Source organism: Dromaius novaehollandiae, chromosome Z (assembly GCF_036370855.1).
Source record: "Dromaius novaehollandiae isolate bDroNov1 chromosome Z, bDroNov1.hap1, whole genome shotgun sequence".
Lineage (NCBI taxonomy): Eukaryota > Metazoa > Chordata > Aves > Casuariiformes > Dromaiidae > Dromaius > Dromaius novaehollandiae.
In genome coordinates this window covers 28,619,920-28,646,256 of record NC_088132.1, presented here as the reverse complement: position 1 = coordinate 28,646,256, position 26,337 = coordinate 28,619,920, and the positions used below count along the sequence as shown (strand labels likewise).

General features: G+C 39.5%; 1 protein-coding gene across 5 annotated transcripts in view; it reads left to right on the top strand.

Moving 5' to 3' along the window:
* The window catches only part of LOC112978774 (TLE family member 1, transcriptional corepressor), a 78,476-nt gene that overhangs the window by 8,080 nt on the left and 44,059 nt on the right, over positions 1-26,337 (top strand). For 2 of the 5 annotated variants that reach the window (XM_064502281.1, XM_064502280.1), the window contains exons 5-6: positions 19,752-19,814; positions 20,762-20,866. The exons of 1 other annotated variant lie outside the window; for it this stretch is intronic. In XM_064502281.1, the coding sequence (XP_064358351.1) occupies positions 19,752-19,814; positions 20,762-20,866 (168 nt within the window). The remainder of the gene's footprint in view (positions 1-19,751; positions 19,815-20,761; positions 20,867-26,337) is intronic. 2 more of the 5 variants (XM_064502284.1, XM_064502282.1) reach the window with 1 other exon arrangement.

Below are 26,337 nucleotides of genomic sequence, written 5' to 3'. Positions count from 1 at the left end.
CGGGTGTACTTCATTTATGGTCTAGTTCAAGCAGGCAGAAAGGTTTGCTGATACCTTTTGGGGCTGGGGAGACATATGTGAGAAGGAGGACACTTTATGAACGTGGAGTACTTCTCTGGCAACATATCTCAGGAAAAACTTGCTGTTCCTCTTTTTACTAGTTGTAACATCAAATCAAAGCTGGTAGGCTGAGCATCCGAATCACCTTTCCCCCCCTGCCCTGCTCCAGGCCTTAAGTAGGTGTAGTAAGGGGATAAAATTGCATTATACCACCTGTGGAAAACAGAAGATAGGATCTTCTAGGACTGTTGGTAGGTTGCCATTGATGTGCAGTGAAAGCCTTCGAAAAAATTTGGGATTAACTGGTGCTCGCTGAAAGACTATACAGTATGCAACTGTTATTTTAAAAGTAGTAACAGCTCTGAGTAGAGCTAGTAATGTCATCTTTCTACTGAATCTAAGATTTGGGAATATCTAATGACAATTATGTCAGTAAATGCCACTGTCTGCATTTTTTGTGTCACACTTCTTAGTCTTTGGATGTAGCTGTTTGAACCATAGTAGTTGCTCACATACTTCCTTTCAGAAAGGAAAAAACAGCTAATAGGGAGAATTTCTTATCTTTCAGGATGTACATGTTGAAACAGCTAGTTTAACAAATATGTCCTTAAGAATATTCCTTGGCTGTGACTTCTAAAGTACTTAAATGCAAGTGCTCCTGTGTTCGGTCTGAACTGGAAGATGGTAGTTTAGTGTCAGTTTTCCATCTTTAATATTTTGTGGAGGTCTGTTTGGAACATCTTGCCCACAGATGTGATACAGGGTTTGACCTCCCCTCATTGTGAAGAACTTTTTCTTTAACTAATCAGGATTTTTGTTGCTGCAGTGATGACCGTTGCCTTTCCTCTTTCTGTTGTGCACCTCGAAGAGGAATGTTGCTTAGTCTTGTCTGTAATCAACTGTTTGGCTGTTGAAGACAACGATTAAATCCTCTTCTACCACCTTCTTCCCTCTTGTCTTTCTCTTCTTGAGACTGAACAAATCTAACTTTTTGCTGGTGCGTCATGTACTCTAGCTCCCTGTTCATCTTAGTGGCATTACTCACTCACATTATCACTCACTCCAGTTGGTCAACACCTTCCTTTTACTGGGAAGCCCAAAACTGGGTGCAGAACCTGTGGGATCATGAGTGTTAAAGCAGGGGATCATAAATGTTAAAGGGGAGAAAAACTAGTGCTCTGAAGAAGCTGGCTACGCTCTTACTGTTACATCCTAGGGTGAAGTTAGCATCATCACAATGTTGTGATGCCGCCGCATGTTCCACTTGTCCTCCAGGATCCCCTGCACCCTGTTCTGCAAAACTGCTTTTTAGCACGTTATTCTGCTGGCCGCTCTGGCTGTGCTGTTGCAAGGAGTGGGTCTCCCAGGAGCAGAACCAGCAAGTCATTGCACTGTCTCTGTCAAGAACTCCTTTGGCAAAGGGGTCTAATATGCAGTGTGTGTGTGTTCTTGTTTAAGAGCCTGGTTTTGTTTCCTTTGAACTTGGTTTTCATTATCTTTTGCCTCTAGTCCTCAGAGGAGATAAGTATAAACACCTGACATCTAGCTGCTTTCTCCATGCAAAGTTTTCTAGACCTCTGTCATATCCCGTCTATGCTGACTGTTTTTCAGGTTGGGCAGTCCCAGCCTACATGGCTCCTAAAGTACAAGTTGTTCCATATCTTTATTCTGTCTGTACATTGCCCTAAACCTCTTTCACTTGTAACATGCCCTTTTTGAAATGAGGAATGTAGAATTACATGCAGTTCCCAGGGATTGGGTGAACCAGATGTTTATGTAATGACATAATACTGTTTTCTGGATTTTTTTCTTCTCTTACTCTGTTAGTAAGCAATATCTATTCTGTCTTCTTTCTGTTCTTTGTTTTCCTTCTGTCTGTCCCTCAAGTCCGTCCACCTAGTCTGTCCATCTGTTCCTTTCTTCCTTCTGGCCTTTCTATTCTGTCCATTCTGTCTATTCCTTTCTTCTTTTTGGCTGGTGTGTTCTGTCCAGCCGTTCTGTTCTGGCTGTTCCTTCCTTCTTTCTAGCCTTTCTGTCCTGTCCGTTCTGTTGTTCTAGCCCATCCTGTCCGTTTGTTCCATTCTTCTTTCTGGCCATTCTGGCCTGTCTGTTTCTTCTGGCCTTTCTAGCCCATCTGGTCTGGCCTTTCCTTTCTTCTTTCTGGCCTTTCCATTCCATCTAGTCTGTTCCATCGTTCTGTCCAATCCTTTCTTCCTTCTGGTTGTTCCTTTCTTTCTGGCCTTTCTATTCCGTCTGGTCCCTTCCATCATTCTAGCCCGTCTGTTCCTTTCTCTGTTCTGGCCTTTCTGTTACGGCTGTTCTGTTCTGGCTGTTCCTTTCTTCATTCTGACCTTTCTAGCCTGGCCGTTCCTGTCTTCGTTCTCTTCTGGCTGTGCCTTTCTATTCTGGCCGTTCCTTTCTTCTTTCTAGCCTTTCTATTCTGTCCATTCCTTCATTCCAGCCTGCCCATTCCGTTCCATGTGTTTGTTCTGTTCCTTCTGCTCCTTTCTTTGTTCTAGCCTGTTCCTTCTTTCTAGCCCTTCTATTCCTTCAGTGCCATCCGTTCCTTCTCTTTAGCCAGGCTGTGCCATGCTGTGCCATCTGTTCTTTCCTTCTTTCTAGCCTTTCTATTCCTTCCGTACCGTCCATTCCTTCTTTTTAGCCTGGCTGTTCTGTCCGTTCCGGCCGGCCTTTCCGTTCCAGCCATTCCCTCTTTTTAGCCCGGCCAGCCCGTCTGCTCTGGCCGTTCCTTCTGTTCCGGCCTGGCTGGTCCGTTCTGTCTGTTCCCTCTTTCTAGCCTGGCTAGTCCGTTCCAGCTGGTCTGTTCCCTCTGTTCCTTCTTTCTAGCCCGACCATTCTGGCCCATTCCGGCTGCCCATTCCTTCTTTTTAGCGTGGCCGTTCTGTCGGGCCTTTCTGTTCCTTCCATTCCTTCTTTCTAGCCTGTCCGTTCATTTCTTCTGTCTAGCCTTTCTATTCCTTCTGTTCCTTCCAACCCTTCCCTTCCATCCCTTCCTTCCTTATAAGTCTGTTCCATCCGGCTTTTCTATTCTGTTCCGTCTGGTCCTTCTGGCCTTTTGGTTCCCTCTGTTCCATTCCTTCTTTTGGTTCCTTTCCATCCATGCCTTTTTTCCGGCCTTTCTGTTCCACGTCATCCAGCCTTTCTGTTCCATCCGTTCATTCCTCCTTTCTAGCCCCTCTGTTCCTTCTGGCCTTTCAGTGCCGTGCCCGCCGTGCCTTTCCATTCCATCTGTCCGTTCCTTCTTTCTAGCCCATCTGTTCCTTCCGGCCTTTCCGTTCCATCCGTCCATTCCTTCTTTCAGTTCTGTGCCCTCTGTGCCTTTTTTTCTGGCCTTTTGGTGCCGTGTCGTCTGTGCCTTTCTGTTCCATCCGGCTGTTCCTTCTTTCGAGCCTGTCTGTTCCTTGCAGCCTTTCCGTTCTATCCGTCCATTCCTTCTTTCTAGTCCATCCGTTCCTTCTGGCCTTTCCATTCCATCCGTTCTGTTTCTTCTCCTGGTTCCATCCATCCATGCCTTTTTTCCAGCTTTTTGGTTCCGTGCCGTCTATGCCTTTCCGTTCTATCTGTCCATTCCTTTTTTCTAGCCTGTCCATTCCTTCTGGCCTTCTGGTTCCCTCTGTTCCGTTCCTTCTTTCGGTTCCATGCCGTCTGTGTCTTTTTTCCGGCCTTTTGGTTCCGTGCCGTCCGGCCTTTTCTGCTGTCCATTCCTCCCAGCCTGTCCATTCCATCCAGCTGTTCCTTCTTTCTAGCCCCTCCATTCCTTCCATCCTTTTGGTTCACTCCCTTCCTTCTGGGCTTTGAGTTCTGTGCTGTCCGTGCGTTCTTTCTGGCCCGTCTGTTCTGTCCAGCCATTCCTTCTTTCTAGCCCGTCCATGCCTTTTTTCTAGCCTTTCTATTCCGTTCTTCCTGGTCTTTCCATTCCTTCCTTCTGTCTGTTCCTTCTTTCTAGCCCATCCATTCCTTCCATCCAGCCTTTCCATTCCACCCGACCTCTCTTTCTAGCCCATCTGTTCTGTCTGTGCCTTTTTTCTGGCCTTCTATTCACTTCTGTGCCCACCTTCTTTCTAGCCCGTCCCTTCCTTCTTTTCCTTCTGGCCTTTCTGTTCTGTCTGTTCCTTTTTTCTAGCCTGTCCATCTGTTTGGTCTGTTCCTTTTTTTTCCAGCCTTTTTAGTCCGTGTCTGCTGTCAGTGCCTTCTTTTTAGCCTTTCCATTTCTTCCATGCCTTCTGTTCCCTCCTCCTTTCTGTGCCTTCCTTCTAATCTGTCTGTTCCCTCCTTCTTTCCGTGCCTTCTACCTGCCCTTTCCATTCCTTCTGTTCCACCCTTCTAGCCTTCCTAGCCATTCCGTTCCCTCTTTCCAGCCGTTCCGTTTCGTCTGTTCCATCTCTGTAGCCTACCTGTCTATTCCTTTTGACCTTGCTCTCCCACCTATTCTTTTGTTTATTCTTTCTTCTGTTCTTTCGTTCTGGTCTGTTCCGTTCGTTCTTTCATTCTGGTCTTTTAGCTAGGTTTTTTCTTTTTCTTAAGAAATCTCTGATCCCTAGTTAGGAATCAGCTGAGTTACTCTGCTTTTCTTTACGTTCTTCAGAAATGTGAACAATTAGCACAAATGATTAAGTAGCAAATGAAAGTTCTTAGAGGTGTGTTGGGGGGGTTACATGTAGGAGCTGCTATATTATTATGTAATAGCAAAATAGAAAATTGAGATGATGTTTTTGTTGCTGTTGGTCGTTCTTGTTGGTGTGTTTAACCCCCAGCAGCATAGATTTGGGTGGATTTGTTTTAGTCTCTTTTTCTTCATTCTTTCTGAAGCTTTTTGATGTCTGGGTAAACAGTCGGTCAAAGCGACTTACTTCTAAGGTGACCAGTCAGTGTATTGACAAGAACAGACACAATAAAAAACTGCATTAGGAGGCAAGCTGTTGGGATTTGCAGTAAATATATTACAGAACACAAGTGAATTGCCGATACTGCTTGTTTAGCAGTTTGCAAGGGCAATGGCAGTATGGATTTTTGAATTAGAAGGGAAGGACTGTTCTTTCTCTGTGCTGGAACATCTAGTTGATGGCTGAGGAGAAAATAGATTTAGAGAACAAAATGCCGTTGCCTCTATTTGTGCCATTTTAAAGGCTTTATGGATTAGCAGGTGAAAACAAAAAGGTAGCTTTCAGTTTTGGAGAAGGGGAGCAGGATGAATATGCTTGTTTAGCTGCATCTTGATCGGGTATTAAGTCTATGAGGCACTCCCTTTTTGTTAGATCAAGATAAAGGACATCCAGAGCAGTATAGTCTCTACAATCTGTGGATGTCTGCCTACTCGTGGGATTCTTTTCAAGTATTCTAAAAACCCAAATTGCTGTGGTCTCTGCTTTGTTGTATGATGATCTCAACCTTTTTAAATGTGAAGGTTTGAATTAAATGCCAGAATTCCTTGGGAAAAATAACTAATCCAAAGATTATTCTTTTTGCGGTGTTGCCACAATGTTTTTTTTAAACTTTGTTGTAAATGGAAAAAAAAAAACCTGAAACATTCGTTTATTGCTGTCCTTCTTTGGCTTATGTGGGTTTGCGTGTAAGGTGACTCTGAATTTTTGTTTTTGTAACTGTGTTTTGGGCTGCCAGGCATTACGTTGCAGGTTCTTTATTTCCTTTATTTTCTTAATTTCCTCTGTTCCCCCTTTTTCCTCTGTTCCTCCAAATGCTGAACTGCTGGAGTCATCTTTCTTGTTTCTGAGATCTTGCTCTTGAATGACACTAGTGAGCTCAGAAGCCACCATTTTACACTGAGGCTAGTGGTGGATATTCCCCTTGTAGGTAACTTTACATCTGTCTATATAGAATTGTTTTCACTGCCCACAAAGTCTTTCTACAATTTTTCAGTTGGTGGTGGTTGTTACTTTGAATTCTTTTATAGAACAGATTTTTTTTATTCACTGTTTACTCTCTTTTGCTGGATGCGCTGCTGAACATATTTGTAAAACAGGTTGCAATACAGGCATCTCTGCAACTCAGCTGGTGACCTCTCTCAGAGTTTACCTCTGTCCTGTTTTATAATTTTGGGCAATTATTTATCCATATGTGGCATAGTGCTGGTAGTGATTGAAGAGCAGATGATTTATCTTCAATAAAGAATTGAATTTATTGAATTCTAGTTTAAATCAGACTAGTTAAAAATTATTTCCTGAGGTGGGTTTTGGGAGAGTGTGTGTGTGTGAAGTTTTTGTTTGGTCTGTTTTCTTTCTTAAAAAGAAACGCTCCCTGTTGCTCTGTTAAGATTTATATAAACAAAGGAGAACAGTATTGAATTTTCTTGTTTGGCACTAATAATAATAATCTGTTGATGTGCAAATGGAATAAAAAAGTTTTATAGCATTAATTTATAGAGGAGAATTTCTCTTGAAGTTAACTATTGGGGATTATGTTAGTTAACCAGCCTTATTCTTAAGAAAAAAAACCCCTATGTAGTACGGGGAGAATAGTTTAGAAAACAGTATTAGTTGGGTAGGTTTCACTGCACTTTTTGTAATGGACAATAATATTCTGTGGCTAATGATAAATTGAACAGTATCTACTTAAGAAATTTATTGCTGTCCTTCTTTGGCATGTTTGGGTTTGGGTGTAAGGTGGTTCTGAATTATTTTTGCAACTGTGTTTTGGGCTGCCAGGCATTACGTTGCAGACTGCCAGCTGTCTGTGACCTCCAAATGATGGACATAGATCACCAGTTAAGCAAACACAAATTCTTAAATTAAGAAAAAGCTCTTAGCTTGCAGCTGTAAACTGAAATACGAATTGCAGGGATAAAGAGGACCCTGTCTCTCCCTCTGTCCTAGCATGATTGGCTATGCCAGTATCATTCCCGACGGAGTGCTTGTCCGATCTCTTAAAGATTTAACGATAGTGGTGACTTGCAAACTTTCTTGATGATGTGTTCAAGTGCTTTTCTATCCTTGTTATTGGAATGTTTCCTTAATTATAGCCTGAATCTATTCTGGTAAAACTTCAGCTCCTTCCTACTTATTTTGCTTGCTGTGCATAGGGAGACCAGATCAGTCCCTCTCTTTCCAGAAGCCTTTTATGTTACCTCTGCAGTCTAATGATCATTCTCTGAATGTTTCCCAGGTGAGGTGCAGCGCCAGAATGAATGTGGTACTCCAGTGGTGGAGGCACCCCCCTGCTGAGTAGCACAGAAAGTTTATTTACTGTATGGCTTAGTTTGGACGTAGCCTTTTTTGCAACGGCATGCCATTAACTTGTGTTTAATTTCTGATCCACTGTGGCTGAGGTTTTCCCTGCTGGTCTGTTGTTTCCTCATCCATTGTTTATGTTCCTGTCTAGGTGTGCTATGATACCTTATCCCTGTTTACCCTCTATTTTTTTGTCCATCTTCCCATTCTATCAAAAATTAGTTGTGAAACTATCTTCCTGCATATTTTAGTAATTCAGCAATTTAGCAAATTAGCAAACATAAAGTATCTTCACTTATCCTGATTCTTAATGAAAATATTGAAAAATATTGGATCTGTCATCCATGCAGAACTTTCTAATTCTTCAAAAGTGAAGAATGTATCCATGCTAGGTTTAAACATCAACCAGTTTCATGCTTGTTCTCTTGAAGTTTTAGCTAGGCTATGTTGTTTTGGCTGTTCCTACAAATGTCACAAGTGTCAATTCTTTAAAGATGTTAATATGATTTGCTTCTCTTACTATAAAGGCTTTACTTTGTTGGAATTTGCATTAGTCTGATGTTCATTCTTGAAAAACCCCTGTGAGCTGTAATTTATACCCCCGTTTCACCTAGAAGTTTACAGATAAGAGACTTTTTAATTTGCCAGACTTCAGGAATGGTAATTAAGCTGGAGTGTCCACGTTCTTTCCTTTTTGCATGTGTGTGTCTGTTACACACTATCCTTTCATGATTTCCTATCCACCTGTGAGTTTTAGGTTCTGCAAGGTGTGTGTCCACTAACTGCTTAGACTTCACTAGGGTGCTTTTTTTATTACCCTTACTGAAGTTCATTGGGCCTAGTCAATTTGAAAGCATTTAACATCAGTGTTTTCTAATCTGTTCCTTTCCTGTCTCAGCTTCTCTGTTGACCTTATGTAACTAGTAATTTATATTAATTACTTGTTTGCTAATGATTGTTGTGTAGTTAAGATAGACGCAGAAAGAATAGGCTGTCTGGCTGGCTGTGTCTTCTGAGCATACCTTTTCTGCAAGTAAAGAGATCAAATCCTTTTCTGGTTTTCTTCCTACTATTCCACCCTATAGGGCACGCACTTCAAGTGAATCTTTGCTGTCACTTACTAGCGGTACATAATTTTGTAACGGTGCTTGTGCTGTGTGTATTTACTTCCTCACCTGACCTACTTTCTGCTTCCTGTACACGCTCTCCTTTGTATGAGGCCAATTCAAAGCCTGGCGTTAAGTGTCTTGGTACAATTCCATCCCTCCCCTTTCCTCTGTCCCTTCCTCTTCCGTTCTCGAGTGGGTGAGCTCTCATCTGTACCCTTAATACTGTTTCTTAAACTGTCAACTCTCCATAATGCCTCTATCTTACTTCTCAGTAACAAATCCTGTAAAGCTGAACTTTGTGGTACTTAGTTCACAGGCATTTGTTTTCCTGAAGTCTGGCTTTACTGCTATTCCTTTCTGTCGCAATGCTTGTAAACAAACCATACAGTGATTGTCAGTCTTGCTAAAACTACTTTCTACTTGGACAGTTTCAGCCAGTTCTTCTCTATTAGAACCTAATCTAGAGGGTATCTCTATTAGAGGTGTGTGTGTGTGTGTGTAAAAATACATAATAAAATTTATTGACATGTTCCCAAGCTTTTGATGAATGGGTTTCCAAACCTTTTGCCTGTGTTGTGGAAATCTCTATTATTTTTACCTTCCTTACAAGTTCTGTGTGTGGGATAATCCTGCTGGTTGGTAACAAAAGACTTTGACAAGTCTTCCTAAGTTGTTATTCATTAGCAGGTCACCTGATAGCACCCACAGCTTCTTCCCCTCCCCCTTAATTACTCTTGGTCTAATACAAGTCTAATTATCCCTGTATTCTGGATCTTGATGTGAGCAATACCTGTTTGAGGCTATATACTGCAACTTTTTAATGTGTAATTAAGTATTTTTTTGAATGCTACAGGTTTGGGTCATGTAATGTTGCAGTAGTGTAAGAAGACACTTTGTGCGAACTGGAATTATTGATGTAGCAGTAAGTCTAGAGGACTGCTGTTTTTAAGCGTCAGAGCTAACAACTTCCAGAGCGATTATTGTTAAAGGAACGTTGTCAATTTAGGCGTTGTTACGAACACCTTTTAAGGCCCTCATTTATTTCTTTGATGTGGCAAATTTTTGAAACTGAGCTGTGAATGTGCAAGTGTCATAAAAGTGCAGTTGGCTTTAAAATACACCAATGCATGTGACATACCTGGCAAAATCAGTTCAACATGGTAGCTTTTTGTAAGTGCTAGTGAGGATAGTGTGTGGATTTCCTCCCTGTTCTCCCTCCAGTATTTCAGCCCCTTGTCTTGATGTGTGGTTTGTCTTGTTTTTTGTCACATTGCATGTTTACAGTTCTATCCAGATACAAACTCTACTGCTATTATAGCCTTATTTGAATGTTAATGTGGATTGAATCCTGACTGGGGGTTCTGTTATTGTCTTAAGTACTCTAAGAGTATGTGCTTGTTTTGAGGAGCTTTTATGCTCTGACTTTTGGAAGCTGAGTAACTCTAGGCATTTCTCCAGCTATGCAACAGCTCTGGCTTTCTAATGCCTTCTCAATGAAGTGGATCAGTGTGGCAAGTGCTGCAAGGATGTATGCAGAAATTTGGATGTGGCTTTTGGGAGTGAGAATAAATAGGAGGTGGTTTTGAAATATGTCCTAGACCAAAGAAAGCCAGTTGAACCCCTTTCTGATAGGGGCATAGCAGGTACAGAAGTACTGCTTTTTATGACTCCTTCCTCTTTCTGTTCTCTGTTTCTCCTGTTTCCTCCTTTTTCTCATAATAAAGTGTTGCTCAATTGTTCTCCAATAGATTGAGCCTTTCACACCCTCAAGCGTAATGATGCAAAGCATGCTGGATAGTTTTAGAGATATTGTTTTTTCTAGAGTACTGTATACCTTAAGCGAGGGCGCAGTTCCGTGGAAATAGGACAGCTCATCTGATAGCTCACTGCTGCCAAAAAATCTCTGCTCCTGGCTGAGTGCTGCTGGTGCTTCCTTTTAGCTGCTCTGCTATCTGATAGATGCCTCCTTTGAGCCTAATTTAACTCACTGATCTGGTAGTTCCCTAATGTGGCCCTTCTGTACCTCCTCCTGTAATGTTTTCTGCTTGACCGGTGAGTGGAGGAGATGGGCAAATCCAAAAGTTTCCAGCAGTGGTGTGAAGTGATAGACTTGTGCCTCTGGAAAGAAAGGTAGAGAGGCCTTCCCACTTTGAATGAAATGAGCCTCTGATTTGCTCAGCATCTCATGGAGTCTAAATAGAAGTGGCATCTGTGTTGGGAGTGTGTGGGGAAGTATGTGGGAAAATACCTTGGAAGTAAAATACAGCTCTGTGCCCATTTCAGAGATGTAAACAGTTCTGTGAAGGTTAGCCATGGAAATAAAACTCTGGAACTAAAATAGTGATTAATAGAGCTTTTGTAGCTGTCTATGAGTGCTTAAGCAAGATAAGAGGGATGTGATAACTGTCCTGTTTAGCCTAGTTTAAGAAAAGTCTTGACACTGAAGATGTGTGAAAGGAGCACTTTTACATCCCGACAACAGCTTCATTCTTGCCAGTTGGCTTGGGTTCAGCAGCATTTACAACTGCAAATGGGATGGGCAGTTGTTTACAGTGATTGGCTGAGAGCTATATAGCAGCTTTCTGTTTTATTATAGAGAGAACTGAAATTAGGCATCTGAAATGTATCCCGTCACTGTACTTCATAGTTGAACAACGTCCAAACCCATAGTAGATGTTTGATAAGTGTAGCTGCAGATTTGTGCATCATATGTAGCTTATGTTTAAGTAACATGACCTTACTGTAATTTAAACTTGGATATAAGACACTACAGAGAATTATAGTTTGGGTTGTGAAGTAAAAACATTAATTTCGCCTCAGAAATTATCTAGCATTCTGTGGCTTTATCGCTTGGAGTTTTTATTCTGTTAACATTTCTGTTGCTCCTTCCTCTCCCCACCCGCAATATGGTGGTGTTTTGGGTTTTTTTGTAGCTAAAGATTTTTCATGTCAGTCTTCTGGGGTTTTAATATCATCGTTTTGTGGGTGGCTGACCCTGTGATTAAAATGAGTAGTACAAATGGGGGGCAGAGGGAAAGCTGTATTTGTTAATGATGTGTCATGTTAAACTGACAGCTCATGCCCAAAATACAGGGATTGTTCCTGTTGCTGAAATGAGTGCTACCCATTGCTGCCTGTCAGATTGAATTCCAACTATCTGTTGGGAAAAAGCCTTCCCACCCCCTCCTATTGGTGAGAATGTTAGTAGTGACAGTGTTTATGTTGTAAAATACAGTTTGAAGGCCAGCTTCCACAGTTTGTCGCATACTGGTTAATCTGGCTGTAAAGAGGAGATGAATGTGGCTACTTCTCGGAGTCTATTACTCAGGAGGCCTGTAAATTTGATTGGCTGTTACAATTCTAGCAGAATCATTCGATTTGAGAGCAATAGAAAGATAAGATATCCAATTACCCAAATGATTTGCAGGGTTAGCCAACGTTGTCATGGAGATGCGAGTTGGAACAAATTAAATTTTAAGCAATAAAGTAATCTTAAAGCACGTCTGGGAACAAGAAAATTTGGCAGTGGCACTTACCTGAATTGAATCTTAGCTTGACACGCTGTTGTTTGACATTGATGTACTATAGGGGCCTAAACTTTTAAATGGCATGTTGCCTTTATTTTTTTCCTCTTGCAGCCATTGCCAAAACACTGTAGTGTATTAGTTTTAAATAAAAGGGCATTAATAATATATGCTTATCTCAGTGCTCAGTGTGGATTCAATAACTCATGAACAGCAAAGTTCATAGAATGCTAGCCTTAATCATTTGAGGCTTTTGAATATTTAAGTTTTGAGATTTAATTATACCTCCACTTCCCCTCCACCCCCCGAATTGTTAGGAGCTAAACTTTTTAGAAGTATGAGTCTTTCTGTAGCAAAGATCTAGAAAGCACACAGAGAGCTAAGCGCTGTGGAATGCCTCTATTTTCTGTGTGCTCTACGAATATGTATGCTTTTTGTTGTCTTTTGAAGATCTCAGTCAGAGGAAGAATAAAGGCTTCACTGTTTAACTGTACCACTTATTTCAGCAGTTCTGCTGGAAAATGGAAATACAGTGTGGGTTCTAAACGTTAACTGATGAAGACTAAAACATTCACGCGTAGTTTCTTAACCAAGGATTTTTTAAATGTAATATTTAACTGATTTCTGGTTTGCAGCGGGGATTTAAAAACGATCAGGCATGTTCCATAAATAGGGCTTTTATCCACATGTCTGTTAGACAGATGGAGATGAAAATTGGTCTGAGGTCAAGCCATTTGCAGCATTCTCACAGCCTTCGATTTTTCTCTCATCCTCACCACAGATCATCTCAAATGATTTGGTAATGACCAAAAGTGCAACATTGACCTTTACTCCCTAGCAGATTACTATGTTACATGGTATAAATGGCAGGAAGTCCATTTTGTTCATCCAGGAGTTCAGTGTTGTACTTGGCTTTCTATGTGTTGAAAGTGTAAGTGGAGGCAGAGTATTTTAGAATTAGCTTTCAAAGCTTTTGTGAATATGATTTGATGGTCTTGGTATTCTTTTTTTTTTTGTGCATTAAGGGCCGATTCTCTGATTTTTCTCTTTAAAGGGATGAATTAAGATACACTTTTTCAGTAGCTTAATTGTGTTTGTGTTGCATAAATTCTGCGTAGTTATGTTTGTTCCTTCTAAAATGATACTTCAGTGTTTTCCCCTTTTGTAATGAGTTTGCTATTTAAAAAAAAAAACCTTTATATAAGTAATCAGAAAAACCCTGCCCAAATAACCCCTAAAACAGCATGATCCTGTATATAAAAATGGCTTATAGAACTAGTATTTATAGAAAGGATTTTTAGAGGGAGAGGTCTAAGGATTAACAAAATAGTGAGATTCTGGAAGAGTACACTGGCTGATATTGCTGGATTATTTTGTGGGCAAAATGCTGATTTCACTGAAACAGTATAAAACTTTGCATGCAAAGATTTATGTCTTACCAGCTTTCAACCAGACAGAATACTTTCCCTCACCTTTTTATATGGACTTATCAATTGCACAACTTAACATTTGAGGAATCTTCAGGTATAGTGTAGAAACAAAGCTATAATTTCTATAAACATCTAGGATTCTGTACTTTTAAGTAACTATTGCTTCAACAATTTCAGCTGGAGTTGAAATTTTTAACTGAAGCTTTGGGTTTTCTTGTTTTTTGTTCTTTTAGTCATGTTACTTCTAGGCTGTATTCTTCTAAATCTAATGACGAATGTGATTCTCATAATTGTCCTGAAATAATCAAGGTAAATAAAAATGCAATAAATGAGACGTCTGTTGTGAAGAAATGAACACAGAATGCTTTCAAATATTGATCCAATTTTTTGATCTAGGAAGTGCCATTTGCAAGTCAGAGCACGTACCTAGTTGATCTAACTAGGGCTTCCCCTAGTGCACCACAGCACTTTTTGCTGAGCATTGTTTTATAAAGGTAGACCTAGACAGTTTTGAGGAGTCTCAACACTGATAATACAGTAGTCGCTATAGTACAACTAATTGTCACAATACCATGTGTTGTATGATTTAATTTTTGCTTTAGACTAATCCAGATAATCCTTGATTCCTTACTGTCAGAGTTGCTTATGCCATAACTGAAGTTGCTGCTGTGACAAGAATTTTAGACACTGATTGAAGGATGGAAGAGGAGAAGGGGAATGTTAAAACCCTTGAAGCTGAAGGGTGATGGACTGGTTCTCAGAGGAGGGTTGCATTCTTCAACGAGAAGAGTGGCTCCCTCACTCTTTGGTTTCCAGCATTAATGGTAAAATATACACGGGTGATAGGTGTGGTGAGAAATGAAGTATAATGCAAGTACCCAAACTTTAACTACATGTTCTTCATTCCAGTACAAAAATCAGTAGTTACCTATGAAATTGTGCTGATTTAAGTACAAGTTCTTATATGGTGCTTTGGAAAGTACAGGCTGTCATAATGCAAAATCATCTGGAATAGACTACTGTGAAGGAAAATGCTGTAATACTTTTTCTAACGAGGCACAGAGAAAGAAGTTACAAGTGTATATACAAGCTCTTTCTTAACTGCTCAATAAAGTGACTTGTGTAAGTGAATCTTATTTAGTAACTGGTCTGGCTGCTTTGTTTTTGTCATTATGTTAAGAATTCACTTTAGCAAAAGACAAATATAAGTACCAGCACTTGAGTTTGGCAATGGTTAGGTCAAAACATTTAAGTCCTTAATTAGAAGGAACGGAGGCAAAAATTACACAAGTGAAGACACAAACTGTCGGCTCAACTTCATCTTATAAAATGCAGCTGAATTCCTTCATGTTAATTTTTAATGATGCTTCAGAAAGGAGGGTAGCACTTCAGTCAGGGGTCTGACAAGCTTGTCATTTGCAAATAAATCAAGAGACAATCACTGCAACAGCAAGAACCAGTGAATGAAGTAGTTTTGTCATTCTTTGGGCCCCATGCTCAAGTCCTCTATTAAAAATGAATATATTCAAGAGGCTCTGCATTAAGAACACAAACAATTAAGGGCACTTGAGATGCTCTGCTAAGAGCTGCCATAGAGCTACAAGGGCTTCCATGAAAGATGCAGGCTTCTGCAGTCTGCTTTACCAGGGAGATGGAGAGCATGGGCAATTAGTCATGTTTGTCTCTGCTCAAGCAGCTTTCTGCAGAATTCTTTGTTTACTCATTCTTCTGACCGCCCTACATGTCTTAAGATCAGCAGTCAGATAATAGCTATGTTAAATTGGAGGACGTCTGGAAGTAACTGATAATTTTTATTTTTTATTTTTTTTGGCTACCAAACACTTAAGACCCAAATCTGAAAAACGTAGCTTATTCTAAATGTCAGTAATTGGTGGCATAAGTCCTGACTAACCAATCTCTGTTTGATTCCTTTTAAAAAAGTTTTTGCTTTCAAGATTGAAACTTACTCACTCTTAGAGGAATTGAAGTGGCAGTTTTCCTCAATGGAATAGTGTTTTAGTAACACTAATCCTGCCTCTGTCTAAATTAAACATGTTCATCATTTGTATACAACAACATGCCTGAAGAATATCCCTGCCTCAGTTCCTTCCCAAACTCTTAAATGAAAAATTAACATTTGCATGGCAGAGGGAGACTGTCATTATTTCTGAAATCTAGACCCACTAACAGCATTCTTTTCAATTTTTATATGACAGTGTACATGTGAACTGAAACCTTTAGGAAAGGGTAAGAAGTGCAGGAGGGTTGAGAAGTAAAGCACCCTATGTAATTGCCACTAAGCCTCTGGTCTTCAAAATCCAAGCTTTGTCACATTATTTGAGATCTCTGACAATGTTTGAGTATGGAAGAATATTGTCGCAGACGTAGTCTGTCTTCAGATGTCTTATTTTTTATGTTGTAAAAGATAGGTGCAACTCTTAACAGTTGTAACTGTGTGCTAGGATATTTCAGTGAAATGAATATTAGGGAGTCTGTTAAATACAGTGTTATTGCTTGGAATATGCATGCAGAACATGAGATTTGAGAGTTGGTAGCAGTGTTTGTGGATGGGAAATAGTACATTTATGGGATGACTTATGTGGAGGATTGCCTTTAGCTGTAACTTTTCAGGGTTGATCTTTGTTCCAAAGAGATTTCACCTTGCAAGGTGAAAGTTCATTGTCTTTTGGACAGCCGGATTTATATTTAAAGTCATGATGAAATTTGCTTTTTCTTAATACTGAAAACAACCTCTTGTAACTTCTGATGGAAAAGATTAGGTGAAATGTGTATCAGTACCTAAGCACAGAAACTCATTAGAGAACAAAAATAATTTCCAAATGTGTTTGTGAATGAGAATACTTGCTAAATATTTGCAGACAGCAGATGGGAGATGTATGAAATCTCATAGTGGATAAATAATTTTAAATAATATAGTTAATTGTGGGTTGGGAGGGGTGGTAGTAGACAAACTGCCTTTTAAATATAAGCAGAGTTTTGTTATGAACTACAAAATAGTCTTTTCAGTTTTCTTCCTTTCAGTGTGAATGCCTGTTAATAGGCGCTTGTAACAGCGGTAGTGAATCTGAAAATAAACATTTTCACTGATTATATGTACATGTAAGTTTGTTTGAAACCACGGATGAGTAGTGGGGATGCTGCTTGTATGTGATGAGCAGTGATGCGCTGCTTCAGTAAAGCCAGATTCAGAGGGGTACTTCTTTCCAGTTCTGATTCGAGTTCAGGTATTCTGCTGCTGAGACAATGGCTGTAAAAGTAGATTGTCGGGGAAAGGGGGAAAGTTGATCATGCCTCTGGTGTCCAGTTCAACATTCAGCTTTTCAATATGCAGAGGGGATCTCTGCTGAATACTAGAATAGACGGCAATGGCAAGTGCAACTCTTTAGACAGATATTACATGTCTTGCACCTGTTTTACGAGCACCTCATATACCCTTTTTGTATAAATCAGTTTTCTATTAGCACTAGAAATAAAGAACTGGAACTAGGCTAACGCTACCTGTCCTACATATTTCAGAAATAAGGGAAGAGTGATGAGTTATCATAACTTCATTTTTTCCTTCCTCCTAGTTTCTTGTCCTTTTTAATAGGGTTTTATAGAAAAGAAATAATTAAAAATCTATTGGCCCTGCAGAGGGGATGATCGTTAGTAAGTAATGTTACATTCTCTTGTCCTACTGCAAGCCATTCTGTATGCTGTGTTATTGCAGTGTTCAGATATTTGGGACCTGTTTGGGAAAACACAGTAATGTAGACAAGTTGCATGTTTTAGACAGTTCAGAGCAGATTCTGTCAGGATTACTGAATAGGGACACTTTTGTTTAGGCTATAGAGACTGAAACAACTTTTCAGTGGAAACAGAGTTGAGGCTTTTTTTTTTCCCCCTTCCTTTTATCATCAGCTATTGTTCTTCCTTGCTTCTATCCTGAAAACAAAGGCAATCTCATCCATCTGGAGCAGTGAATTTGTTGGAAGCCAAGTATCTTCTCCTCTCCGATAATACTATCTTTCTGTTACGGTTATACCTGGTATCTGTCTCCAAAAGGCAATGTATGTGGGGGAAAAAAGCCCTTTGAGTAGGTTCTTACAATTGACTAAGTGTCCTTAAGTTAACATACACTGAAAGTACCAGCAGATTTGGCAGCAGTTAAGTGTGGCAGATAACTCCCCTGTTCTGTCTTTGCTAGTAGCTTATGTAACACTAGTACTGACCGCTGCGCTCAGGATGGTGGAAATGTTATGGTCATGGCCCAAACAAAACAGAAATAAACCAAATCTGATTGGTGTGGAGTATTGTGTGAGATGGCAGATGCTTACATCAAGGGAGTAGATATCTGTGGCCCCCTCTCCCTTGTGTGGGGGAGAAAGGTTGCTGGAAAGCAACTGCTTCTTTGTTGCCCTTAGAGAAGGGGCCTTTTCATCCTAGGAAGAGTCCATCCCAGACCTGAGGGGGAGACTCTTGTCTCTGCAAGACTTCAGTGTGGGTATCTGTCAAATAACTGCTTTTGGTCATGTGAAGTGCGTCAGCCTGCACCAAAGAGAGATGGTGTGCTGCAAGGCTCAATACTATCAAATACTACTTCTGTTATTTCTGAGGAGGGGAGGGAAGTATTAAAGCTAATCTGCTGTATTTGGACCCCAGATCACTTGTCTGCTGAGACAGAAAAGCCGAACATGGCTTTTGCTTCGTAATTACTGCTTGACTGACATGTAAAGCTCAGCAGATACAAAAAAATCTGTGTGTGAGAAATGTAGGATGAGGGGAAGGTTTGGAGAAAGGCTTAGCAGGTGAATTAGCAATGTTTTCATCTGACTTCTTTACGGAAGTTTATCTTTGTTTGGGTTGGAATATTGTTTCAGGGGAAGCCTAGCAATTCTCAACAGTGATTGCCTATTTCCTGTGTCTTAAAAAAAACTCCATCTGACTTAATGATATGATAGAGGCTGGCAAGAGTTATCCAGAGTACCATGGATACAGGCTGGGTTCAATCTAGATACTAATTTTGGTTTTGTGAGACTGTGTTATAATGAATGCAGGAGATCTTTTTAAGGAAAAAAAACTGTAGGAGTTGTGCAAATACCTTTTTGTGGGAGATGAACTTCAATGTGCTTTTGAAGTCTTCTTTAAGACTTGAGGGTTAATTATGATAGCAGTTCTGAATAACTGGCAGACACATAGGTATGAAAAGCTGTAAATGTGGAAAAAAAAATAAGGCCAGCTAATGACAAAGAATGTTGTGCCCCACCAGAAACCCTATTCTCAGGTCTGTGTTGAGGATGGAGAGCCAAGAGTGGGAGATGTATAAAGCTGATTGAAAAGTAGGCCTCAGACATTTCATCCTGCTGTGCTCTCTGTCACTTTCAGTGAAGGATTGCTCCTCTACTGGCTTCTAAGTTTATTGTTCTTTTGTTACTCATGGTTTTGCTAATTTGTTAGTATTGACTATCATATTTTCTGATCTGGTTCTTTTCTTTTCCTATCTGCATTATTTTAATTCTCTCAATATGGAAGCCTTAGAAGTCCGTGTCTATTGTGCCTCCATTCTGCCTCAATTCTGTTTTGGTATTTTTTTTTGTATTCCTGATTGTGTGTGGGTTTTTTTTTGTTTGTTTTTGTTTTGCTGTCAGCAAAACTAATTTTGCCTTCCAATTCATCTCTTTTTCTTACTGTCTCTTTAGTCTCTATGTTCAGGGTACTGCCAGTTTCTTCTTCACCTTCATGAATATACTTATGTTCCTTCTCCTCTCACACCACCCTCTCCCTGTTTTTTTTTTTCTTCCGTCCTGTTTGATTTGTTCTACTTGTTTGTAGTACTTACCTGGCAAACCCTGTTTCTCTCGCCTTTTGAATACCTCTTCCAAGAATCCTTCATACTGCATCTTGTTTTCAGCCCTCTATTATGTGTGCTGTTCATCTCTTTTTGTTGATATATTTGTTTTAATTTTTGTATGGCAGCTAATTTGTTTTCTAGACTTTAAAGCCAGATAGAAGTTTATAGTTGTAAAATTGAGTGTAAAAGACTTCCATGCCCATTGCCTTCACATGATGCTGGTTGATAATTTGAGTAATAATAAATCTACCTTTTAAAAGGCTTTATCTCAGATTTAATGGATTTCAAAAAATGCTTTACTTGTTAATGAGCTATGTACAAGGACCAGATTTGTGCTTAAATGTGTATACAGATTAGGTGCTTCAGACATGGCAGATGTCCTAAAGTAGCAAACTAAATCTGTGTCCTGATCTGGGCCTGTATACCAACTATTTATCTTTGCAGTAGTGTGAAGACACAGATTTTTCGTGTGGTCTCCAGTGTGTGAACTTAATATGATCCTGTGGACAAGTTGATATATGGGAACAAGCCTAAAATACAGTTTTAACCAAAATATTTACTTTTTTCTATAGACAGAAATCGCCAAGAGATTGAATACAATTTGTGCACAAGTCATCCCATTTTTGTCTCAGGAAGTAAGTAAAACTGTTCAGCTGTTAAAGTGCAATTATGTTGCTTTTCTGTTTGCAAATTAGCTAGTTTTAAGATGTTAATTTTATCACAATGCACAAGTGTAAGGAACATCTGTTACAGCTGAAGTGTGCAACCCCCCTGCTAATTTGGTCTAACAAATCTGAGTTCAAACTGGTGACAATAGCTCAGCCTCATTCATCCTCTAAGGAGGGTGGGAGTCTGTAAAATATTATCAATGTAATAAAATGCTTTCACTTCTAATTGTGTTGATTGCTTACCTGGTATTCAGCTGTCAAATGTAAGTCCAGTGAAATAAGAATGCTGGTCTTGTCTACAAAATTCATATCAGATTCTGGTGTAAAAGGTGAGCTCAGATGCAAAACCGTTGTTTAAGGTTGCAAACCTGCATAATAGATCTAGTCTGAATGACTGTGATTGTAGCGTATTGTAGGCAGCTGCTGTTACATTTTGAAGCCTGTTATTTTTGGATTTGCCTTTTCAAACTCTGCAGTTTGCAAAGAGCATTTCTAATTCTTCTTGAGTTTGGTGAAACACTTAGTCCTCTTGTTTGAAATTTCATAGGTTTTGCTGTGTGGGCACAGAGTATATAAATGTTAAAATTGACACTAGTTTGAAGTTGACATTATCGTCCTGTCAACTCAATTAGAGTGATGATTCATTTGTCAGAAAATTAATACTGAAGTGGCATGGGGAGAGAGGTGAGCTGACTGACTGCCTTCAGGGCTCTCGCTTGCTTTTGATGAGCAGGTGAGAAATAGGGCACTGTTGCTTCTTATCCACCTGGGATGTGTCTTGTAATAGATAGCCTGGATTTCTACAGAGAAACTGATTGTTCTGATATTTGTGGTCCTGTTTTTCTCTAGTATGATTTGGTGCAGTAAATGCTTTAACATAAATTCCTTCCCCGCATCCCTTCTTATTTTAATAGCATCAGCAGCAAGTGGCCCAAGCTGTAGAACGTGCCAAACAAGTGACCATGGCTGAACTGAATGCCATCATCGGGGTACGTGGCCTTCCAGGTCTACCTCCTACAGTGTGTATAACCTGCTTTCATACCTTACTGCTTTGCTGTTTTTAAAATAAGCTTAATGTTTTGATATCTGACACTGTTTTGATGCCTAATACTTCTCAAATGTGTTTGACTTGGTTTGCACAGATCTTTAGCAGGGATTAAGTTAACAGCAGTTTCCTGTGTGACAACATCATTTTATTAAACAACGCAGTGCGTAGCAAAACTTTCCCTGCAAGAAAGATAATGGTTAGGACAGTTGCTTGTTTATTTGTAGGTATTGTATGTCAGTTGATCTAGTTACTTTTGCCTCATGCTTTTTGTGACACTTGAGTTCTTGGAGCCTGTACAACTATTCATTCTTCTTTCTTTCCCTTTCTTGTGAATCTTTCATGAATTTTAAAATAGCAAGCTAATGAAAAGGAACTTCACTTGCTTTTGAAGTAGTATTAATTGTCTGACACAATGTTCTAATAGCCTTTCACTAAGTTTGTGCTTCTAAATATGCTGAAATAAGTTAATACTACTTGCTTGTGACTGGTTGTCAATCACAAGTCATTTGTTTTGTATTAATGAACTTTGTGAACCATACATTCCTTCCACTGCATGAGTTCATTTCCCCCCCCGCCACTAAGTCTAGAATATTTCTCATGTTTTCTGCCCTTCCAGACTAAGTGAAAGAAGTAGCCGAAACAAGAAGCCGTCCTTTCTGATTTTATTCATATGTGAGCGCCTTGAGCAGATTCAAATTACTCATTTATCAATTTATGTTAATTGCTTGTGAGAAGATGCCCTGCTGGTCTTTATAGTTCCCTCAGACACTTTGTAATGATAATTAGACATGCTGCTGTACGGATTAACAGTGCCATAGTCCAATGACGTCTACAGACAATGGAACCAGTTAATCCATCTGTGCTTAAAATTACATCCCAACTGGAGATGGGGAAAAAAAAAAAACATAAGAGCAAGGGAGGATTAAAAGAATGAGCCTCAGCTTGAAAACTCTCCTTTCATCAGTTTCTCAATTGCAGATCTGCAGTCGGTTTGCCTGTGGTAAGCTATTGGCAGTCAATTAGGTGAAATAAACTGGGAGGGTGACCTTCAATTCCTTTTAATAGCTTTTTCCTCCCTGAAATGGGGAGCTTCAGTGGATTTTCAGCTTAAATTTTATTCAAGCTGCTTTATTACACTTGACAGATTAGCTTTGCATAAACATACCCCCCCTTCAAATCTGAGCTGTTTTTTCCCTTCGTATCAAGTTCTGACTGTTACTTAGTTGATTTGCTAATCGCACTTTAAAAACCCACACAATTACATCTGTATCTGTCACAATCTCCTCTCTGCTTTGCTTGTGTAATGAATTACTTTATTTCAGAGATCAAATCAGGTATTCATACAGCACATGTACATTTGATATTTGATTAGCAAAGATTAGAGAACTGTACTTTCTTGTGTTTTTTTTTTTTTTTTTTAATGGATGATTTCCTTAGGGCTAATCTGAAATAGAAAATGCTTTTTTAATGGACAAGTCTTAGAGAATATTTTATGCAGTAAAAAGAAGTATGTATTAAATTATATTTTAAAACATTCTTAGGATAGCAAAATTTGATTTGCCAAAGTTGTTATGCATTGTCCTGAGTGTAAATCATTCAGCTCTTAAGTCTGTACAATAGTTTCTTAAAAGCAGTAAGATCTACAAGTGCCAAATGCAACTACGACTTTTTTTGTGGGAAAGCTCTTTGGAAGCAGGAATAGAAACTTTTTTTTTCTTTCATTTTCAAATTACCTAACGTCCTCCAGAAGAAATACTTCCATGTGTCTTCTGAAAGACTTCTGAACAATGCAGTTCAAATCCAGAACTGAATGAGGAAGAGAACACAGTGGGCCCGAATGTTATTCGGCCATGTAGATGCATGCATGTGCATAATACTAAAATTGGATGTATGTCACAGTGATCTTTTGCAGTCTTACATGATCAGTAATTATCTTGTGCTGCACAATAAGTTTCATGCTCTGACTTAGCCTTGATTTTGTTTGAAAGGGATTGTGTGCATCCTGGAAAATCTGAATAGCATAAAATTGGGTTGACAATTCGGTGGACCTTTGCTCCCCTTCACTGAGCATGCAGTGTGTTAGGCTCTCTCCCCAGAGGGGAGGAGACATCAGAAGCCTGTCTGTTCCTACAAGCGGCAGCTGCAGTGCAAGTAAGCACAGCCCAGTTTGATAGCAGCTGTCAGTATTGTTCAGGGACCTGACTTAGTGTAAAGAACAATGGAGGGGCCATGCTCTTAAAGTCCAGTGTCTTTCAAGATAAGAAAAGAAATAGTAATTTAAAGGGTTAGACATCTATTATGAGCATGAAGGATCACGAAAGTTCTTTGCAGAATGCAAATAGGTTGGAGCAGTCTGTAATAGTAGAAGATGCAATCAAATAGTCCCTGGCACCACACTACTAAAGATAATTGATGTACAATAAATTTGAGGATAAGAAACTTGAATAATTTTTTTCTAGCCGGTGTTCATTCAGATACTTTCTCCTGACTAGATGAAATCTGCGTTTTTGGTGTTTCTGGTTTGAGAGCTGACTTCTTTGCTCTGTTCTTTAAGGGCTGTTATTGACTAAATCTTCATGAGTCAAAAGTTTCCCAGTTGGCTTGACAGAATTATAGCAAAACAGCAATTCTTTTTGCTACTGGGCCATATGTGAATTCTGGGAGGAAACAAAGCCTTTAATTAGCAGGAACATTTTTTTCAGATAGAAAATATTTTTGAATTATCTTTATTTTATACATCTGTTATTTCTAGTTGAAAAAGTGAAAGTCTGTTAAACTTAAGACTGAGGATAGGGACTTGTGGGATATGGGTCTCATGGAACTGTGAGGTATTTGGAGATTTTACCTGCCACCTCAAAAGCTCACTTTTGGAGTCACTGTATACTATGCATGTAAAGAAGAGAAAGAATGAGTGAATTGACAAGTTGAACAGTGTTTTCAAAAAAAGAAAGAAAGTAATATGGTTGGACTCTGAGCTTGTAAGCAGTGCTAATCCTTTGTGTTGGTTATAACTTCTCGTAATGCAGGAAAGAACTGTGGGTGATGATTAGCTATTGACAGTTGTATCTCTGTCCTTACATTATTCCTGCATGTTTCTGAGGGCTTTTACCTTTCAGCTATTGGGTAGCAGTGTGGCTAAACAACGTGCATGACACTTTTTTTTTTAATGTCACCATTCATACGTGTATTAAGTTTGAGTGAAATACTAGATGTACTAGATACTTAAATAATAAACAAAGCAAAAACCTTTGACCATAAAAGATACGTGTGTCTGTTAACTCCTTAGCGCTGCTCAGTGTTGCTGCAGGCAGTGCCCACATTTGGAGTTAAGGGAGAATACAGATCATGATATGAGAGGATTAAGTAGATTATGGTCTACCTTGAAGGAGTGGTTTGGGGGGAAATGTGGGTGGGTGTGGTTTTTGTTTTTGCTTTTTTGTTTGAGGTGTGATTAAACAGCAGGATGAAAAATCACAGGTACGCAAAGTTCATGCTAGCAAAGGTAAGGGATGGTTATCAGTCTATCTAGATGTCAGCTATGCAATTTTAAAAAGTTTCTTTACTTTCAAATTAATAAACTAGGTAGTCTTGTATGTAGAACATACAAGTCTCTGAAACAAAAAATATGAGCAGCAAGCTGAAATCTTTTTAGTACCATTTAGTACTGCATTTTAGGTCATGCATTGCTGAGTACTGAGGTATGTCTTATTTTGCCTTTTGAGGTGAGTTGTTAATGGTTCTGTGAAATACATCTTTTTGGATTGATGGTACTCCTGAGACAGATTGAGCTGTAGGCCTCTGAGAGGGCTTTCCACTGTTGCAAGTGGTGATTGGCTAAAGGATTAGCAAGATATGGGATTACTATTTTTTTTTCTCTCTCCTTGACTGTGGTTGCCAGCTATCTTTGGGATTGTAGTGTGTGAAGCTTAAGAGGATGAGGTTAACCTCTTGAGGGTTTATTCTTATGACTGTGTAGTTAATCCTTGAAAGCCTATAAATAACTAGGCTGTATGTTTCATTATAAAATAGAAATACAGACTAGAACAGAAATGAATGCAGAACTTAGTGCAGGGGAAGCGCTAAGCAGCTGCAGCATTACTTCAGATCCTCCTCAGCTGCGATCTGCATTATGCACCAAGCAAAGTAAATGTGGGGGGAGGGAGGAGAAATGGCTTAGTTCTTCTAAATAAATTGAATTAGCACAAGATGATGTCCTCACTTGTAATGTATAAACTTGGTAAGCCCAAGTATGAGTTTAAGTTCTTACAGTAGGAACTATTATCATGTGAAGAAATTTCTTGGCTGATTTTTTTCCCCCCTCCTTTAATACATACAAACCTTAATTGCAAGCAAGGATTGTCATGTTCAGTGCTGTTAGAATACTTGTAAGCTATTTTTAATACAGGTGGTGAATGGAGATGGTATTTGTCAGGATGACAATTGGTGTTCCCAAAGTGCTAGTCCCCAAACTATGGTCAGGTTTTTTCCTCAGCACCACTGAGTTTTGAGGGAACAAGATAGCTTAATTCATGCTTATTGGTAGTTTGTCCTACTCAAAACAGAATGCCCAGGAGGAGGTGTGCAAAATAGGAATGAACAGGCAATGAAAACCTAGCTAGATTCACTCACTATTTTTACATATTTTCCTCTTCTCCTTCCTGTAATGGTGAGGGGAAATGGAGGACCTTAAAGCAGCAGTAGAGAGGGTGGTAGTGGTGGTGTCTAAATGTCTGACCTGGAATTGCAGGTCAGACTGCCCTGAACTTGCAAATTTTGCTATGTGGTTGGATAGAAAAAGCTGTATCTCAGATCTTATCCAAAAAAATCTGCAGGATTTTTAGGTGGATTTCTCTTTTAGAGCTAATGTTTAGGCTACAAATCAAAAGCAAGACCATGTATATGGTCACAGACTTAAGAAGCGGAACAGCTTTCAAGAAAGGAATGAAAGGGAGATAGTTAGAAAAAAGAAATGTGGTTAACTAGAGCTCAAAACTGGAGATGTGTAACTGCAGCTACTAATACAGAGAGAAGGTAGATTCCAACTAGGACAAGCATGTGAGTTACCAGTATTGAATTCTTACCACTTACTAGATTACTGTATACTGAGCAGACATTGGGATGTGCTGATAGGCATATAGCTGTAAGCTGGTCTACTGTGGGAGAGAGGTGCAGAGGGAACTTGTAAGACGGACTTGTATCTTGTTTAGGTGGAGCAGCAGATAAGATCAGAAAAGTCAATGGAGGATGAGGTTTCAGGAAGAGTTAGGCAGATAAAAGCAAAGGAGACTGATATACTAGAGATTATTCCTTTTCTTTGAACTTGCATCCAAATGAGTTTGCATCCAACAGATTGCTTTGGAAGGAATAATTTCAGTGGAGTGGAAAGAGCTGAAGTCAGATCAAAATGCTGGAAGAGTAGGGTTTCAGGCAGGGTTACAGAAA